The sequence below is a fragment of the Triturus cristatus genome, chromosome 10 (genome assembly GCF_964204655.1).
Source record: "Triturus cristatus chromosome 10, aTriCri1.1, whole genome shotgun sequence".
Lineage (NCBI taxonomy): Eukaryota > Metazoa > Chordata > Amphibia > Caudata > Salamandridae > Triturus > Triturus cristatus.
The window spans coordinates 679,269,542-679,287,207 of record NC_140593.1 but is presented as its reverse complement, the minus strand read 5'-3'; the positions used below and the strand labels follow the sequence as shown (position 1 = coordinate 679,287,207).

General features: G+C 45.9%; 1 protein-coding gene across 1 annotated transcript in view; it reads left to right on the top strand.

Moving 5' to 3' along the window:
- LOC146789901 (uncharacterized) overlaps positions 1-17,666 on the top strand; it is a 427,419-nt gene that overhangs the window by 253,073 nt on the left and 156,680 nt on the right. The window contains exons 7-9 of the mRNA XM_085628175.1: positions 9,139-9,695; positions 14,928-15,249; positions 15,345-15,561. Of these exons, the coding sequence (XP_085484301.1) occupies positions 9,139-9,695; positions 14,928-15,249; positions 15,345-15,561 (1,096 nt within the window). The remainder of the gene's footprint in view (positions 1-9,138; positions 9,696-14,927; positions 15,250-15,344; positions 15,562-17,666) is intronic.

Genomic DNA, 17,666 nt, shown 5'->3' with positions numbered 1-17,666 from the left:
GGCATTGTGGCAGAGTTTTATAAATGTTTTTGCTCTATACTAAAGGCTCCTCTCTCCAAATTGTTTAATTCCATCCTGGCTGGGGTTTCCGTCTCACCCTATTTAAGTCTCGCATACACAGCGCGCATGCGCTGCATAGGAGGCCTTTAGCCGTCGCTCTACTCATTCTCAAGCACACACTCGTGCTTGTGGCGGCATCCACCTTTCGGGAGCGTGCAGGGGGGCGCCACGAGTGCAGTGCTTGAAAATGAGCAGACTGCTCTCCCAAGCGCGCGCGCCTCTCTCCTCGGCCACACGTCCTGGCCACTCACTTGCTCCACCTTCTCCGTCTTCTTTTTGCTTGCGCTTCTTGTTTGTTTTTGTCTCCTTACTCAAGGCGAACCATTGCTCTTCTCTAGCTTCATTTCCATCCCTGTCTTTTCACTTTCTCCATTCCTCCCTACAATCGAACCTCTCACTCCATTCATTTCCATTTTTCTCACAGCTTTCATTTACATTCTGTCATTTTGCTCTCTTCCATCTCCCCGCCTTTATAACACTTTCTCTTCCTTTGTATCTTTCTCCCATCTCTCACCTTCCCTCTTTCTAATTTCTCCCCAACCCTCTTCCCATGTTTCCACTCTTCTTTACTTATTTCTCTCCTCCCTATGATTGCTCCCTCTCCAATCCCTGTCCATCTTCCCTCTTTCCCTTCCTCCCGATCTCCTTTCTACCACCCTCATGTCTACTTCCCTCTGTAACCTCTTCGATTTCCGCAACTTTCCCTATTTCCCTAACCCCCACACCCGTCCCTCCCTGTGTGCTATTTTCACTTTCACTATTACCGCCTCCCTAACCCTCTTCCCCTACCGCCACTTCAATCTTCTTTCTTCCACACTACCACATCTTCCCCTTCTCATTTCACTCTACACTTTCTCACCCCTCGTACCCACCTACCCACAACCTGTATTTTTCATCCCTCGAACTTCACCCCTTTCTCCCTGGCCCTACATTTTGTACTTTCGCTCCTCGCACACTATGCCTCTCTCTCGTGCACGCGCGGACCTCCCTCCCGCCTGTCCGGGTTTGGAACGATGACACCGCTTGGCTGGTGGATTCCCCTTTGAAACTAGAGCCCGGATTACGGGCCACACTTACCACATCTCCTTTTATCAGAGGATAAAACACAGCCACGCTCAGGGAGGGGCCGCCCCTTACCTTGCCAATCACTTTGAACAGTTTTAGGGGGCAGATGAGAGCACCGAGTAAGTACAGAAAAGTTGCTAAAATTGGGCCTTGAAAAGGTGGTTTTGCATTTAAAAAAACTATGTGTTGGACCTAAAAAAGGTATGCGCTGGGTCTAGGAAGGTAGGTGGTTTTTTTTGTCAATATACAGACCCTGGCAAGACAATATAGAACAAGCATTTGCAATGCAATATGTCTCGCAGTTACGCAAGTTTGAGCTATTGGCATTGTAAATGGCTATGCCTTTTATTTTGGTATTGGTTTTTAAAACATAAATAAATGACATTGTCATTTACAATGGCAATAGCTTAAACTCATGTAAATGCGAGACCTATTGCATCGCAAATGCTTGTTTAAGAAAGTTAAGAGTTTTAGTAAACATTTTAAAGACCAGGAAAGATGATATTGCCACATCTTCATGCAGGCCAATAACACTTTTAAATACTAATTAAAAGATTTTTCCAAAACTTTTAACCAATCATTTTAGTGCAGTGATGAAGCCGCTGATTCACCCCGATCGAAGTTGATTTATTAGGGGTCGCAGTTTGAGAGCTAATACTTACTATTTGGCTGAATTTATCAATCTGGTAATCACTGATAATATCCCCACAGCCGTGTCTTGCTGGACGCAGAGAAGGCTTTTGACCTTGTGAGCTGGGATTTTTTGTTTAAAATCCTGGAAAATGTAATTTGCATCTCCGCGCACAAGGTCGATAGCCAGACTGTATGAAAATACTTTGGCTCAGATTATAATAAACAACTTAAGTGCGGCACAGTGTTTCCTAGTGGAGGGACTCGCCAGGCCTGTCCTCTATCTCCAACCTTATTTGCCCTATTTATAGAACCGTTGGCCCGATATATTCGTCTGCACACCGGCATCCTCCCACCATTTCCGAGCGCTGCAAAAATAGATTTATACACAGACGACGTTGCCTTGTAACTGCTCTCAGATAGGACGAATATCGAGACAGCTTTGCAAGCGATTTAGCTCTATACAAGGCTGGGGGGATATAAAATGAATGAATTCAAAACCGAATCACTATTGCTAATACCCCAATTGAAGCGTTACTACCATACGTCAGGCGCAATTATAATTCTCATCCCAAAAGATATTTATGGATGTTCTGTTCTGATAGCTATCACTTAAATTTTGTCCCATTATAACCTAAAATCCATGCCGTCTTTGGAAATCCCTCCCTACTTCCATGATCAGTTGGATATCCCTAATAAAGATGTCAATCCTACCTCTCATATTATTCCTTTTGATAAACGTTCCTTGCAAGCAGGCTTCTTCCACAAATTGGAGAACAGCTTTACATCATTTATATGGAGCAACAAATCTCCTAGAGGCAGCTTAAAAATACTCCAACTTCCCAAGACGGAGGGTGGCTTTGCTCCCTCTCGTCTTAGGACTTATTATTTTGCTTCCATTGCTATACAGGTGTGCCGTTTTTCTGTGCAGGGGTCTCAGTTCAATACGTTTTCAATTTCATATATGCTTGGTTGCTGTAGTATAGGCAGTTTGTCGAGAGCCAATAATGAACCCAAAATACAGATAAAAATGAGGTATAACATCCTGCTGAACATGAGTGCTGCGAAGAAGCAACTTTTTTGCAAATTCAAAATACCAAACATGATATATTGGGGCCAATCACCTTAGACCATTGTGGTGTCACTGCCTTTCTGTGGGATCGATCTGTGTTTTCCTGTTTGTGCTTTTTTCTAAGGGTTATATTTCACCCCGCCTGTGATCTGTCAATCTGTTATTTCAGGCCTAGGACGCCGGGCTGCCTGACCACGTATTTCTGATTCGGGGTTGATGGGGAGGTCATTTCGGGTGGATTTGACAACAGCGATGTGAGTTTGTTGTTATACGCACATATATCATGGCGCACATCGACATCATATTGATCAGTTTTAACAATTAGGCACCGCATGCACTGCCTTTGGAATCACCACAGAAAAGCCAAAGCAGTCAAACATGAAACTGGTTATGATCCAGTTGCACAGAAAGAATATGTAAGATTAGGGTATTTTCCTTTTCAGAATCAACAAGACAGTTCCATCATGATCCTCAGAAGGATCGCACCATGGATGGTCTGACTGTGGATCAAATGAGCCATTAGCAATCACAAAAACAATATCCCCTACACAGTCCTCCTACCAGAAGTAATACAGTCCCTCCACAACTAAAGCATTTTGAAACAGCTGCTTAATGGCATGATGTTTTTATATTTGGGCATTTGCTCTGTAGGGCTGAATAAAGCAACGGGACCATGAACAGGATATGTGGGGTAAAAGATGTAATTGTAATTATCATATAATTTTATAAGAAATATTTGTAATACATAAGAGGTTATGTCAAACAAAGCTAAAACAAAACTAAAAAGTGAAGACCTGCCCTTAATTGCACAAAATAAATATTTCATTAATCATGGCTGAATCCCCATGTCACTCATCATATAACATGTTAAACTGTATGACAAGCAAATCTGTTAAACATTGCAAACCATCGCCTTAAACGAATTTCAAAATAAATTTAAAAACACTTACGAAGCCCTCATTTACTGACCTGATTCCAGTGTACAAAGTGCAAAAATATTTCATAAGGAACTTGTGGTGGTTGTTGCGTTGCCAGATGTCAGTATTTGTCTGTGCTGCTTAGTGCCCCATCACAATTATATTCTGAGCAATTAGCAACCACTAAGGAGAATATTCTGCATCTTGGTCTTAAACATGTAACTCTGTGCGTGTATAAATGAGGACATATGCACAGTGTATGGTCAGTAGTTTCATTATGTTAACCCCATAGCTCACATTTTCTAGCAGTTTGAGTGATGGTATTCCAAGCCTCTTCAAACTAAAGTATTGGTACATACAATGCATGATGGCAGAGGAACCTTTTTTGCACTATCTGTGCAAGATTTGAATTTAAACAACTGTCACCTAAGTCTGTATGTCAGTGGTGTGGTGTGACTTGCATTCACTCTGACTCAAGTTATTCATAAAATACATTTCCCATCTGTCTCCCTTTGAAGGTACCTGCTATGGTCCTAAGGAGACCTAGATTGTCCCTGGATATAAATGATAGTGGGTCACTGTCTTTGTTGAGCTAAAATACATTTTTGTTTCCCTAGAGGTGAGGACTTGGTATTAGATTTGGGTGTGATCAACAACTTTAAGAAGCCAATACTGGCTCTATTATACATCCACACATAGTTCAGAAAAGCGTTCTCCACCATGGACGCTATAGACATAAGGCCTTGTTCTTAATAATTTCAGCTTTGCTGGATAGAAGTATGAAATTCAGAAAACAGACACACTTTACCCTAAGTAAGTCCATTTCAGATTTTAAATGACAAAGCAATGCTGCAGAGCACTACATCAAAATCGGTTTTACCCCCTGTGAGCCTACCCTCTCTCCCTGCCCTCCTCTCCCCCTCCTCCCCTTCATCCTTATTATTATTATTAGCGATTTGTATAGCGCCTGGTGACCCGGAGGCATCCCCGCGCTGAAAGGGCTAGTAATACTCAGGGGAGGGGAGGAGGAACTATTTGGGGAAGAGAAAGGTTTTCAATTCTCTGCGGAACCGGAGGTGGCAGGATTCCAGACGCAGGTGGCGTGGAAGTAAGTTCCATCCGGAGGACGCCTTTACTGCGAAGCGTCGACCACCAGAGCGCACCTTCCTGAATCTCGGAACGTTGGCCAAACGCTCATTGTCAGAGCGCAAGGATCTGGAAGCCTTATAAGGAGTGACCATGTCTCTCAGGATCGAGGGGCCCTGGCCGTTGAGGAGTTTGTGGGTGGTGCACATGGCCTTGAATTGAATCCTCTGACGGATAGGGAGCCAGTGAAGGGCCTTAAGTGCTGGTCTGGCAGAGGCTCTAGTGGGAAGATTCATTATGAGCCGGGCGGCGGCATTTTGAGCTCGCTACAATTTTACCAGGGTGGATTCGGGGGCTCCTAAATAAACGGCATTACTATAGTCTAGACGGGCAAGGATCAAGCCTTGGACAAGAAGTTTCCTTGATAGGGGAGGAAGTAGCGGGAGGATCTTTCGTATGGAGCGCATGAGTCCGAAGCAGGTGCCTGCTGTGTTGGCTGCTTGGGTCTTCATGGAGAGATCAGGTTCAAGCCAGACTCCCAAGGTCTTGATTTCCTTCTTCGGAGTGGGTGCCTCGCCAAAAACGTCAGGCCAAACCGAAGAAGGAATAGTGGTCCATTTCTTGCCCATGAGCATGACCTCAGTTTTGGATCCATTGAGCTTAAGTGATGAATCGCACATCCAGTGATGGATTTCCTGGAGGCAGTTCAACAGATTGTCTGGGCAGTGGTCAAGATGTGAGAGAGAGACGACCAATTGCGTGTCGTCCGCATAGCTCACTATCTTGATACCGAACGTGGCCACTACATCCTCCAGGGGGGCCATATAGGCGTTAAACAAGGTGGGGCTTAGCGAGGACCCCTGGGGGACTCCGCTAGAGAGAGGAAATAAGGCTGAGCGGGAATTGCCGTCCCAGACCTGGAAGGAGCGGCCCAATAGAAAGGACTCTATCCAGGCAAACGCAGTCCCCCTAAGACCTGCCCTGGCCAGCCGGTGCAGCAAGACACGGTGGTTCACCGTGTCAAAGGCTGCACTCAGGTCCAGGAGGATCACTGCCACTGACCCTCCTGAATCGAGGATACACCTTGCCTCCTCGATGACTGTGAGGAGGGCGGTGTCCGTGCCGTGGCCAGGGCGAAACCCTGTTTGGGATTGGCGCAGAAGGTTGTTGGATTCAAGGAACAGGGACAATTGGGCATTGACGAGTTTTTCGGCAATTTTGCTAATGCCCGGGAGGAGCGAGATCGGCCTGTAGTTTGCCAGGTCGGTGGGGTCCAGTTGAGGTTTTTTAAGGAGGGCCTTGACTACTGCACCCTTCCAGCTCGGGGGGACAGAGCCTTGAGACAGCGAGATGTTGATCAGCTCCGTAATAGGAGGTACAATGACCTGGGCAACTGTTTTCAGGAATCTCATGGGGGCGGGATCGAGAGGAGATCCGCTTTTCATTTTGGCCAAGGTTTTTTCCACTTCGTCCAGGGATACAGCCCTAAACGCAGTTAGCTGAGGATGAGAGGTGTTTCCAGTGAGCGTAGTAGACACAACGGTGTTGCTGTGGGTTGGCTGACTGGGAGGTGGAAGGGATGCCAAGATGCGGGAGATTTTGGAGTCGAAGTAAGTTGCCAGTTCATCGCTTCTGCTCAGAGGGGAGCTGTTGGAGGAGGGGGGTGTTGGTATGTTCAAAAGCTCTTTGGCAATAAGGTACGACTCTCTCGCCGAATTAGTGGCGTTTTTTATTCTGGCATCGTAGTATGAGGCTTTAGTGAGTTTCAGGGTGGATTTATAAGTTCTCACTGCCTTACGGTAGGTATCCTTACACGAGTGGAGCCAGTCCTTTCTCCACAGTCGCTCCGCTTTTTTGCATTCTTTGCGGAGGATTCTAAGCTCCTGGCTAAACCAGGGAGCTGATCCTGTCTTTCCGTATTTTTCCTCACGATTTTTGATGGGTAGGATCGAATCCAGGGAAGTTGAAATCCACTCTCTAAAATTTCTGTCCGCTGTGACCGGGTCCTCTGACGGAGTGAGGGTCATCGAGTTGAGAGTTCTGGCCCAGTCTTCTGTAGAGAGCTTGGGCCTGGCCCTGTCCCTGATACGAATAGCAGGCTTGTGGGGTTTCCTAAATACTCCTGGTAGAAAGAGAGGGACCAAAAAATGGTCTGTCCAAGGGAGGGGAAGAGACACTTTGGATTGGAGGGTGTGAACATTGGTGAAAACTGGGTCTAACAGGTGGCCTTTGGTGTGAGTGGCTCCAGGGTTAATCAATTGGAGGCCGTAGGCTGCCAGGTCTAGAATCAAATCGGCGGCCCCTAAATCTAGGGGGTCGTCGAAATGAATATTCAAGTCTCCAAGTATGGTAAAATTGGAGGTAGAATAGGCTAGTGAAGCTATTGATTCTAGGAGGGCACTAGCAAAGGGGCCAAAATGGCCAGGGGGCGGTATACTAGGAGGCCCGACAGCGAGCTTGTCGGAGCCAGCTGGAGGGTGAAATGGCAGCTTTCTGAGTCTAAGATGTGGGCATCATTAATTCTGCAGGAAAAGTGATCCCGATGGAGGATAGCTAATCCACCTCCTCTGCCGGAGGGACGTGTTTGGGACTGAATGAGAAAGCCTGGGGGTAAGGCTATAACAACATCCGAGTCCGAGTAAGCAGTAAGCCACGTTTCTGTGAGAAACAGAGCATCAAGGTCGTAGTCTATAAGTAGATGATTAATAAGTAAAGCATGCTTAGGGAGCGATCTACAATTCAAAACGGCTAATTTAAGACCAGGATATAGGGTGGGAGAGTCGGTGAGCTGAAGCCGGACTGGCTGACAGAGTGTGCAGCTGGAGAAGGGTCCGTCACCTTCATAAACATACGTGCACAAGGTGTTGTTAGTGGGTCTAAGACTCAGGAGAGCTCGGCGAGAGTAACTAATTGTTTTATAGGCAGGTTCCGGCATGAGATCGGGCATGAGATCTGGCCCTGGGCCCGGTTGGGCGCGGACGAGCGCAGACGAGCTTGCCTTAAGCGCGCCTTCGGCGCGCCCGCTGCGCTCGTCCGCTGCGCTTCCGGGAGCTGCACATTTATATAGTGTAGAAAGCGTCCGCGGGGCGTGGCCTCGGAGTGGGCGTGTCGCTGTCTGGGCGTGGGGGAGGCAGATGGAGTGGGACGGCGAATTCCCTTACCAGCGTACGTCACGTTAAGCTGGGGGATGCCTGCACACCAAGAGCAAGTGACGAGGAGAGGGGGTGAGTGAAATTAAAACAGTCTTCAAGTTTTTAAAAACAAAGCAACAAGCATTTAGGCAGCAAGCGCTAACGGCTGTCTACTCCCGGCTGAGCCTCAGGAGGTTCCAAGCAAAACTAACTGTCGCGCTCGTGATTCAGCGCGTAATTAGTTCAAGTTGCGAGGGGCGTGGCCTCGGAGTGGGCGTGTCACTGTCTGGGCGTGAGGGAGGCAGATGGAGTGGGACGGCGAATTCCCTTACCAGCGTACGTCACGTTAAGCTGGGGGATGCCTGCACACCAAGAGCAAGTGACGAGGAGAGGGGGTGAGTGAAATTAAAACAGTCTTCTCCTTCCCGATGTTTCCCCTTCCCTTAGCAACAACCCCTCTATGGTCACTTTCTATCGGTCCTCATCCCCCGACCCCTGGACACTGGGTCATTGGTCAAGAAAACATATGCTGTACCATGTGTGCATTATCTGTATTCCCTTGTGTATTCAGGATATTACTGTAAGGTGACAACTGCATTCTCGTATTACTTTTCTAAATGAATAAATAAATGCCAAAAAATATCGGTTTCACATTAGATTTAAAAGCCCCTACTGCTTCACATTTGTAAAATTTCATGAATTTCTTTAATCTTCCCACCATCTCTTAGCATCTCTACCTTATATTTACTAAATGGGTCGTTCAGTCCAAATATGAGTCATGTACGGAAATACTTTGACACTTTGTATTTTAGTATTCTTGATATACAACAAGTGTTTTCCTGACTGCCTAGAGAAAACCATTGTTTTATGTTAATTGAAAACATCATGATTAAATAATTTCAGCTGCTTCTACAACAGTTGGAGGGCTATTGGAGTGGTCACCAGCTAGACCAAATCATCAGTGTATGACAACTATAAGTTCTTGTCTTGTTTCACTCACATTTGGAAGACCTTGAACATACAGTGAGAAAAGCGGAAGGGTTAGGCAAAATACGCTCCTGTTCACAGTGAATATGTAGCATGCTTTTGTTTAATAACCTATGTAACTGTTTGTTTTGCTTCACATATTGCATTTGATTGTCAATTGTGATAATGTATTTTTGCCTTCGTATTTCAGATGGTGTCTCAAGGAAACCTGAAATATCTGGTGGAACAGACAGCCCGCCTGTACTGCTCATCACTGAGGTGAACCCCGACAACCCAGGTGGGCGGGAGAATGAGGAGTTTGTGGAGTTGTTCCATCCTGGTCGTCGTGGTGCTAGCTTGGATGGTTATTGGGTGGTGCTGTTCAATGGCAAAAATGGCTTGGCCTATGAGGTGGTGAAATTGTTTGGCTACCGGACTAACGCACAAGGTTACTTTCTGCTGGGCAGCTCAGGTGTCGTGCCCAGGCCTGACATTGTTCTTCCTGCCAACACGATCCAAAATGGAGCAGATGCAGTGGCCCTTTACTACAGCCGGTCTGGGACTTACCGTAAGGGAATGGCTGTGACTGAGGAAGGTTTGGTGGATGCTGTTGTCTATCAGTCACGAGGCTCAGAGAAGGCTGATCGACTCCTGAGTGTCCTGACACCGGGCCAAGAAGTTCTGCATGAAGATGAAATGTTCAACACTGATGACGAGTCCCTCAGCCGCTGTAACAGCCTTCGTCTCCGAGATCAGAGCAGCTTTCAGGTGCGAAGAAGGAAAGATATGCCTTCTGTCTTTTGTTCTTTTCCTTCATTCTATTTCAGCTCTTTTCATCCTTCTCTTCAATTAATTTCGGTCTTCTTTCCTTCTCTAACTGCCATCCCATTTGCCTTTCTTCTTTCTCTATGCATTACTGTCTCCCCTTCCCTTATAGGTGAGGGTTGGTGGGAGTGACCAGTAAGGAACCGCCTACTTTTCATCTTTCATCCACAGAAATGCAACCTGTTGGGATTGAAAAGTCCTCTGCATGGTAACGGACGTGCACCCTGCACTGAGTACCTAACTGTAGTGTGTCTGGATCCCTAATGCTGATTTTTGTTGTCATAGGCAAACACGGATCAGGCATGTGCACTAAGTAATAGGCTTGTTTTATGGATTGCTGTCCTGTTGGACTAGGAGGGGCGCCCAAAGCCCTACCCTCATAGTGGCGGAAGGCTACTGCCTTCACCAAGAGTTAAGCAGCACAAGCGTGGTGGTGGCAGAATACAGTGTAGTGATCAGTAGGAGTGAACCGGTCCTTTTTAACCTGTCACTGGAGTGAGGCCTACAGGCTCACTCACTTTTAAAGTTCCGCTGCTGTGTGCTTAACTCACCCTTGTCCTACATCAGATTAATGTGAAGTGCTGCGTAGAGGTGGTGTATCTGCACTGGGTGTATGTGGCCCTGGGAAGGGTGCAATACATTTATAATGCATTACTGAGTAGTGTGTGCATAGTGAATGCATGTAGTAGATGTACATTTGCCTATGAGTGGTACAGTAACTGAATGATGTAGTGCTGTGCAGTCTATGGAGAATGTATATGTAACTATGAGCAGTACAATAAATGAAGGGTGCAGTCGTACATGTTAAATGTGTGTGCTTGGTGTGTGTACCTGTGAATATTACAATATATGAAGGGTATAGTGCATGCATGTTAAACGCATAGGCTGGATGTATGAGTGGTACAGTACATAAAAGATTCAGCACTTGCCAGTATGTGCATGTTAAATGCATATGCTGAATGTATGTGCGCCTATTGGTGGTACAGTACATGGAGGGTACAGTACTGTCCAGTGTGTAGATGCCCCATACATGCACTGGGAAGAGGTGTGGCGCAGCTGCCAGGGCAACTGACTCTGGAACCCGGGGGCTCACAGTTCGATCCCTGGCGCCAGCCGCAGATTAGCCCAGCACCATGTGACTCTGAGCAATAGCTCGCTTAATCTTCCCGACGGCCCCCAGCGCCTTGACACCCTCGAGTAATTGTTCGCACTTTACAAATACTGGACATTTACATTTACTGGGTGTATGTGTGCCTATGGATGGTTCAATACATGAAGTGCCCTAGGTTCCACTTTGGGAGACCCATGTCTACATGATGAAACATTGATTGGAGGTAGAGAGTTCATCCCCAGCCCCCAGACAGATTTGTGTATTGATGCATTCCTGGAAGGTGGGTGGGACACTGGGAGGGGAGGATCAGGCCTCCTCTGTGCACTTCAAAGGGTGCTCTGTTATTCAGTGAAAGGTTACAAGGAAGAGGCCTGGGCACATCTCATTAAGGAAACAGGGCTGATAAGGGAATCATAAAGAGTATGGCTGGGGCCCTGGTCTAATATTTTGAGGCACATATCACTGTGGCTGACATCCAGGTGTGAACTCTAGTCTCTCCCATGGCCTGTCCTATCAGCTTTGGAGAAACTTCTGCTGTGACAGACTGCTTTTCAAGAGGAAGAGGGAGCAGTGGAGTGGACACTTCAAAAGAAGCAGAACACAAACATAAAATTTCAAAGACTCAGAGCCTAGATCTCATTTGGTGTCTGGAAAGGACTATATGAAGGGGAGTTTGAGATCTCACAAATTGTCTTCTGCTTAGCAACCAGAATGGCTGTGTGAGAAAGGGAAGCTCTGCAAGCCTGCTGCCTGTGGCCAGGACTTGGGGCCCAGGGAATCAAAGACCACCTTCCCTGGAACATGACCGACTGCCTACCTACTAAGACCCGTGTGCCCTGTGAGGAAGAGGAAAGCATTGGAGACAGCAAGATCTAGTGGGCAGCCTTGTCAAGTGGACTTTCTGTGTGAGGTGTGATGAAATGGCTTTTGGACTGATTGGATTGTTGCCCGTGCACAGCCAGTGACCTCCGTATTCCAGGACGGGGCGCTGTGAAATGTAGCTGTGTGTCGTGCTGCGCCAATCATGCCAGAGCCCTGCGTAGTAGTGAGGTGGCGTCCCTGTATGCCTGGATGGGCCCCCCTATGGAAAGGAATGCTGTGCAGTAAGGGCCTGTGTAGTAGTGAGGCGATGATCCTGTATGCACGAGGCCCCCCCCCCCCCCCCCCGAGGAAAAGACTGCCGTGCGGTAAGGGCTGTAACTTTGTGTGGTAGTGTGGCGCGAACCCGTGTGCCAAGAGGAGCCACCTTGGGACAACTGCGTGGTAAAGGCCATAGCCGTGTGCAGTAGTGAGATGGCAACCCAAATGTGAGGAGGGTCGGCTGTGGAGAATATCACTGTGTAGATTGAGCCAGATTCACACTGCAATAAGAAATGGTTACCTGTAGGAGTAGTTTTTCACCTTGAAGAATTTTCTGGATTCACATGTGGTCCTCAAACCTCCACAGAAATGAGGCGACTGTTGAAATATTTAAAGAATAGATAGAAATACTAGGAAGCCATGACAAGGACAAGTGTTGCCAAAAGGAAAGAATCTGAAGATGGCGACCACGCAAAGCTGCTTTTGGGTCGGGCCTCTGACGTTACAGAGAGATCGATAGGACACCAAATGCTCGATGCCACCCAGAAACAAGCATTTGCAATGCAATAGGTCTCACATTTGCGAGACTTTGAACTACTGGCATTGTAAATGACAAACCTTTTATCTATGTGTTGGTTTTGAAAACAGATAAATAAAAGGCATTGTCATTTATAATGCCAATAGCTTAAGTTCGGGAATGCGATACCTATTGCATTGCACGCTTGTATCCGTTGCCCCCACAGACATGTCTACACACAATCGTCTCCACTCTGGGTCCGGTCTAGGTCCGGTCTATAGACAGCCATCTCCGAAAGATCCCTCTGTGTATGCAGACAAAATACCCCTAAATAGCAACCATCAAGAACTGCCATACTGGTGAAACAGCCCCAGCCGCAGTCCCTTTCAGTCCAGACCACTCCCACCCCCTTTTGGAAAGTTTCCACAGACACGGATCCCCTGTAGACTAGTTTCCTGACAGCCTCCACCACCATGGGACTCTTTCTACACACAAACAAGATTGCCCTCCCCTACAGTTATGCTGACACACGATTTTCTGTACAAAGCACCCTCACCTAAAGGTTAGTTTAGAATGCCCCGCCTTAAGATGAGATTGCAGGACGTGCTCCACCAAACACTGATTCACACAGCACCATCCGCTGTAAACCAGTGAAAAGACCACTGTTCTGCTTTACAGACCTGCCTGCCTACAGCCCTCTCTTATAGACCAAGTTACAAACAGTCCTTCCGTAAAGAACACCACACAGAAAGCCCACCTTTTCTTTTTAGGTCCGTCTATAGATAGTCCTGCCTTACAGATTTGTCCACGGGTCACCTATCCTCAAAGATCGGTTTACTGACGGCCCTCCTCCGCAGACCAGTCTACAAACAGCTTCCATCTGCTCCTTTTGTTTCCCTCAAACCCTCGATATCTGAACAGATGATGAAGCTCATTAAATCATTAATCGCACCCGATACTGACTCCGCTCTCCCTTGCAGCTGTCACTCTCCCCTCTCCAGCTATGCATCGCCCGGCCACCTTGCCTGATATGCCTTCACGGAGCCACGCATAGCAAGGGATGTCGCTCAGCCCCCTCCAGCCCTTCTCTCCCACTCCACCTCACCTCTGCTTTCAACATCTGTGCATCCATTTCACTCACTTCTCCAACCCCCCCTCCCCCACCAAACAACTGTTCTCAGCCATCGGTCACCTTTCGTTAGTGCCCCTCCCTCTCCTGTCCTCATCCAACTCCCTTCCCACCCCCACCCCACCCCTCCCTCCCAGACCCTGATAGGAAACAGATACCTCGCCAGCTCGGCACAGTCAGTAGCAGCCAAGTGACAGCCCCACTGATCTTCAGTGGCTCTCCCACCTCTAACTTGCATATATTTGACTTAATAATAGGTTTAACAACCTTTAACAGCATTGCATTTGCCTAAAAAGGAGCGCATGCTGCAGCCTCCCCCCCCCCCCGCCCAAAAAACAAACAAACAACAACAAAAAACCTGAGTTAGGATACAAAGGCTGAAAAAGGAGACACATATCGGGAAAGTTGAATGCGTTCTGTGGAGCACTTGTGACGGCGCTATCGGAGACATTCTTAACACTCACTTCACTGACAACAGCACGGCCCCCGAAAACCAAGCGTCCTGAACTTACGCTACGTGCGGCCACTCGTTACGCTCTGTCCTCCAATTTGAAATGAAAGCATTTTGGCGGTGCGCGCGATAATAAAGTTGCGCGGCCGCTGTATGCGCTTTATAACACAAGCTGTCCCCATTGCCAAAGCAGAAAGAAAAAAACATAGTGCTTACTGAGTAAATGAAGGAGACGGTGTAACGTCGCAAGTAAACGATCCAGTCCGGATGGGCGGGCCAAAAGGAGATAGGGCAGTAACAAAGAAGCCTCATTTTCAATCACAAGTCAGCGTTTAGCATAAACAATGACACCAGCCAATCAAAAAGATGGGCGGGGCTTAAACTCCACTTCTGAAATATCCCGATTACAAGAAGCCACGCAGAGCGTGCAGCGCATGTGCGCTGCAACGCTAGGTCTGGGAGACCTAAAAAGAGATCGAGAACAACAAAGGCAATTCCATAGCCAACCACTAGATGGCAAAATGATGCACAGCTTGTAAATCCAGAAAAATCTTCAAGCTGCAAAACTAGGTAAATAACCAATTATTTTCTGATCTGTAGAAAACCTCAAAGGGAAGAGCCCTTGGGATCTTCTGGATCCTGTAGATTAGTTACTGTACCTGTGCTTCAAGTGCATGATCTTATAATGGCATAAGATGGTTAACACAGAGTTGTGAGATGAGGAATGAGGTCTAAATTATAGTATTTCATCGAGGTGACACTACTTGATTCAACTTATGAGAGTGAACAATAATGTGGGTTGAGCAATGTAGTATATGTACCGCAGAGAAAACAATGTATGGTCAAGAAATAATTGGAATGCTAATTTTTTAAAATTTGTTCCCAAGGTGACAAACATGACTCCCTCAGCAGAGAATGCCTGCAGATCTCCAAGTACACCAGTGACACCTCTACGCCCTAGTCCACCGGAATCACAAACTGTTACTCCTAACTCTCCTTCTGGTCTCGTCATTAACGAGTTGAGCTTGTTGGATGATCCTGTCCTGTACCAGTTCATTGAGCTGAAAGGAGTCCCTAACACCATTCTGGATGGGCATTCCCTTGTGTTTTTCCAGCAGGATGGACATGCACTGGCAAATATCCCTCTTCAGGGAAGAGTGCGAGTGGATGGCCTTTATGTCATCGGACTGGATGGCATGCCAGAAGCAGGTAGGATCGATGCTCCAGAATCACAACTTTAAGTTGTATGTACTCTTTTCTGTGATGTGCCTCCTATTAATTGCTCGCATTCTCTTTTTCTTCAGACAGTTTACTGCCCCGTCTCAGGCCAGCCACTGCTTCAGGCCGAAGCACTGGAGCTGTTGCGTTGTATCTCGGTGAGATGAAGGAGTTGTCCATGGGGGTGACTGCAACACGGAAGGATCTGGTGGATGCTGTTGTTTACACATGGGATTTGTATAGTGTTGGAGACTTGCTTAATGTTCTTGGCCCAGAACATCTGATCTCTTACAGTAACCACAGGTGAATGGTATTTGGTGAAGGTGGAGAAGTAAAGTGGAAAGAGATGTGAGCTAGTGTACTTGGTTTTCACATCTGGTGTACTTGGTTTTCTAACTCTGTCTTTCGGTTTCTGTCTTTTTTTATCCTGGTTTTTGTCATCTGCCCTTGGTTCCAGGTGGTTGCTGGGTGCACAGAATAGCTACAAATGATTGTTAACCAATCGGATATAGCTAGTTTGACAAGTAGAAGTGCCACAATCTAGTGCAGAGGTTGGTTTTGTTGGAACCCTCATGTTTCCATTCTTGTATATAGAACTGCACACATTTACGCTGTAATCTTGATTTCATGCTCGATGTGGCTGCACGTTTTGGTGCATTTTGTTAAAATTATATGAGCAAGAGGTCTCTCTCTTTTTTTTCTTGTTCTTTTGCACTTAAATGCTGGTATATGAAGTACTTTCATACCAAAGAGTGCACTAAACTCTGAACACTGCTCAATTTAATTCCATCTACATCACAATCCAATTGAAATTGGGCTTAATAGAGTTTGTGTGTGTTTAGAGCTCTCATTTTATATATGGACAAACTTTTCTTGGCCTGTTTGCCACCTTGATAACTCCTATTTAGCTTGAGTTGGAAAGCGCCAAACGTGAACTTATGAATAGATTCCAAGCCTACTTAAAACACTGTTATCTGCTTGCTAATAAGGCCCCCGAGTATTAGGTGAAGGCCGATGTTCAAAATCACTAACCTGCAAGGAATGCAGGAATAACATTTTGCAAATTATTTAGCTTGTTTAACAAAACTTGAAATTGGATCGAGCAACCATGAATATTATCTTTTCAACCGTAATTGTACTTTGCTTTATCCGTTTATACATATTGCCCTTTGAATCACTCCATTTCAGCAGGTTCATTGCAGGGTTAATTGGGCCATAGAATGAACAAAATTGTCTCTTGTCAAGGTAGGCTCTGCCATTTAGATCATAGGTCACTAATGCATGTATTCACAATCTGTCGCTGGCTTCAGATCTTATGCAAGTGTTACCTGGGAAAGTGAGTATAACATTCATACTTGTAATGAAGATTTGAAGATCTGTTTGTAGGACTTCTCAAAAATAGTTTTTTGAGTTCTGCAGTTCATCTCGGAAGAAAGATGAAAAAGATACTTGTGTGTAAACTGCTTTTTAAACAGTGTGCATGGTAACGTGATAATTTATTTGTACATTGCTTCTGAGTGTGTTATGTTGCACTGGTAGTTTAGCATTGATTTCATGTGCATGCACAGTGGCCATCTTGAAATAGCTTTTATAAGCCTTAAGAAAAATAATTCCAAGATGACCACACTGCATGCACTCGTGGCCATCTTGTATTGGTTTAAAGCCTTTACAAAAATGGCCGCCTGCCACTGTCTTAGTGGTAAACATTAGAGGAAGCCTATGTAGCAAGGAGGTAAGAAAGCACTGGAGGATAATTTTAGATAAGGGGAGAAGGGTGGGAATGAGCATGCTGGCCTACTGATGAAATCCCTCCTTCAATAACTGCTGCTTTCCCACTGTCTAGAACCTGTTGATTAGTTTTTTCATTAATGTTTGACAATTCATGCCTAAAGTCCTGTTGCTAGAGATGCTTATAACTTAACTCCAGGATTGCAATGAAACATAAGTGATTAGAAATCGATGTTATATTGTTTATTTACATAATAATGTATTAAGTTGTTGCTCATTCTCGAGGCTTGCCTGAGACATCCTTTAATGTCAACTTGATTAGATGATTATAGAACAGTTATTTGCCTGTGGCCACAAATTATACTGAGCTGCAGCAAATGGTGACAGAGGTTTAAGTGACCTATAGCAAGGAATCAACAAAATAATCTGAAGAGTGCCAATTTGGTAGGGATTGTGGTGTTTCAGTTGACCTTCTAAATGTAGTTCTATTATTGATACAGTTGAAATTGGACAAGTCAAGGCTATGTTTTTGTCAAATTCAAGATGGCAGGATTAAAAGAAACATATCAATCTGCTACAATTACATGTATGAAACTGCAAAGCATAAGTTACAAATAGTTACTATTTTCTTTACCAAATACCTATTATAAAGTCTAGTTTTTAGTATCTTTCTTAAGAAA